The following is a 2862-nucleotide window of genomic DNA, read 5'->3' on the forward strand; positions in this document are numbered from 1 at the left end:
AAAAAAAAAAAAAAAAATCATGGATCTATACCTTACACACTGATATGGTTTGGCTCTGTGCCCTTACTCAAATCTCCTCTCAAATTGTAATCCCCACATGTTTAAGAAGGAGAGTGATTGGATTATGGGGGCAGTTTCCCCCATCCTGTTCTCGTGATAGTGAGTGAACTCTCACAAGAGCTGATGGTTTTACAAATGGTAGTTTCTTCTGAGCTCTCACATGCTCACTGTCTCTCACCTGCCGCCATGTAAGACGTGCCTGCTTCCCTTTTTGCCATGAATGTAAGTTTCCTGAGGACTCCCCAGCCATGCAGAACTGTGAGTCAATTAAATCTCCTTTGCTTATAAATTACCCCATCTGGGGTAGTATCTTTAGAGCAGTGTGAGAACGGACTAATACACACCATTTACAAAAATTAACTCTAAATGGATTACAGACCTAACTGTAAAGCATAAAACCATAACACTTCTAGAAGAAAATATAAGAGAAAACCTTTGTGACCTTGGGTTAGGTAAATATTTCTTCAATATGAGATACTGAAAGCATGATCCATAAAAGAAAAAATTGTAAGCTGGACTTCATAAAAATTAATAACTTCTGCTCTTTGAAAGGCAATGTTTAAGAGAGTGAAAAGACAAGCCACAGATAGAAAAGACTTGCAAATCACACATTTGATAAAAGACTTGTGTTGATACTATATAATGAACCCTCAGAACGCAATAATGGAAAACAAGCCGGAGCTGTGATGTCTCCGGGAAGCCCACAATCTTCACCCAGGTCTCTGCTTACATCTTCTGGATGAAAAATGTCATTGCCGGGCCGGGCGCGGTGGCTCAAGCCTGTAATCCCAGCTACTCAGGAGGCAGAGGCAGGAGAATCGCTTGAACCTGAGAGGCGGAGGTTGCAGTGAGCCGAGATCGCGCCATTGCATTCCAGCCTGGGCAGTAAGAGTGAAACTCTGTCTCAAAAAAAAAAAAGGGCAAACGTGATCATGGATCCCTACTCTCATCGCTGCCCCATGCGCCCTTAGAGACCTCCAGTGTCTTCCCACCTAGGGCAGACACCAACCCTCTAAACAGGACACTAAAGGCACCCCCAGCCTGAACGCTGCCCAGTCCTCCAGCCCCATCTCACATCCCAAACATCCTCCTTACACTGCCGCCTGTGTCACACTCCCTCATCTGTGTCTGGAAAGCTCATCCCAGCCCCACAAAGATCATCCCCAGCCCTTGAGCTGTTCCTAGATGATTCCTGTACATCCTAAGCTCTCCCCTCGATCCTCTCCTCCTCAGGAGGAAACCTTCCTGACCCCCTAGCCCTGTGTCAGCTCAAACCCAGGAGAAGCAACAAAGGAAAAGGTGATGAAGAAAAAAGGCTAAACTGCAGCTGCCAGGAAGGTCAAATTAGTGTGACTGTCCAGAGACACACGTGAGAGGTGAGGAGGGACCACTCTCACTGTTCAGGTTGCCGCACAAAGAAACTTACTAAGGGCTGGAAGCAGCACTGAATTCATGAGCTCTGTGCCGCTGTGAAAATGGCCAGGACCCACACAAGTCAAAATCTAACAAGATCCACTATGGAGGAAATCCAGATCCCAGAGCAATTAGGTCGCTGGACAGCCGCTGGACAGTGTCCATGTGATACTGGTGCTGAAAACCCAGCGACTAAGCCTCTAGTCATAAATATGTGCACGAGCACCCATGCACCCACACAGGTACACACGCACACACAGGTACACATGCACACACATGTACTCATACACACACACACACGTAGAGACCAGGCTGAGCTGCCCCTCTTCCACCCGGAGAGGAAGCAGAGGCGGCGATCTGGTACCCACCGAGGCCTCAGCTCTGAGGTGGTGGCATAGGGCTCGATGAAGCTGTCCTGTTCAACACTGCTCACGTCACTCTCAGACCAGGATCTCTGGCGAGGCTGAGGAATGGCAACCGTCCGCCCAGTCAATGTTGTCGCCAGAATGGCTGCTGCCAGAGCAGATCTGCAGACAAAAACATCCCATGGAGACCGGGAGATGTGAACATTCCAGGTGAAGGCTGAACAAGATACACGAACTGATCGAGGCTTACCTTCTGCTGGACGGTGTCGACTGAGCATTTACTCTGCCCCCGTCATCTACCGTGGGCCATCAGACAATCTCATTTGATTCTCACACAACTGTATGACTACATATTATTGTCATCCCATTTTCCATAGAAATTAAATGACTTGTAAATATTTCCTAGCCAAGGCTGGGTGCGGTGGCTCATGCCTATAATCCCAGCACTTTGGGAGGCCGAGGCGGGTGGATCACCTGAGGTCAGGAGTTTGAGACTAGCCTGACTAACATGGTGAAACCCCGTCTCTACTAAAAATACCCAAAAAATTAGTCGGGTATAGTTGTGGGCACCTGTAATCCCAGCTACTTGGGAGGCTGAGGCAGGAGAATCATTTGAACCCGGGAAGCGGAGGTTGCAGTGAGCCAAGATCACACCATTGCACTCCAACAACCTGCGCAACAGAGAGAGCCTCTCTCAAAAAAAAAAAAAAGATTTCCTAGCCAACAGGAGGTAGAACAGGGCCTCTAATCCAGGCAGACACAAAAGCCTACATTCAAGTAGTTTTCTTTGTTTTTTGTTTTTTTTTTTTTGAGACGGAGTCTCGCTCTGTCGCCCAGGCTGGAGTGCGGTGGCATGATCTCCACTCACTGCAAACTCCGCCTCCCGGGTTCATGCCATTCTCCTGCCTCAGCCTCCCGTGTAGCTGGGACTACAGGCACCTGCCACTGCACCCGGCTAATTTTTTTTTATTTTTAGTAGAGACGGGGTTTCAATGTATTAGTCAGGATGGTCTCGATCTCCTGA

At 48.2% G+C, this 2862-nt stretch overlaps 1 protein-coding gene across 1 annotated transcript in view; it reads right to left on the minus strand.

Moving 5' to 3' along the window:
- Positions 1-2862, minus strand: part of CEP89 (centrosomal protein 89kDa) — a 111422-nt gene that overhangs the window by 91084 nt on the left and 17476 nt on the right. The window contains exon 3 of the mRNA XM_011947333.1: positions 1842-2000. Coding sequence (XP_011802723.1) covers positions 1842-2000 — 159 coding nt within the window. The remainder of the gene's footprint in view (positions 1-1841; positions 2001-2862) is intronic.

Source organism: Colobus angolensis, unplaced genomic scaffold (assembly GCF_000951035.1).
Source record: "Colobus angolensis palliatus isolate OR3802 unplaced genomic scaffold, Cang.pa_1.0 Scaffold107, whole genome shotgun sequence".
NCBI classification, from domain to species: Eukaryota; Metazoa; Chordata; class Mammalia; order Primates; family Cercopithecidae; genus Colobus; species Colobus angolensis.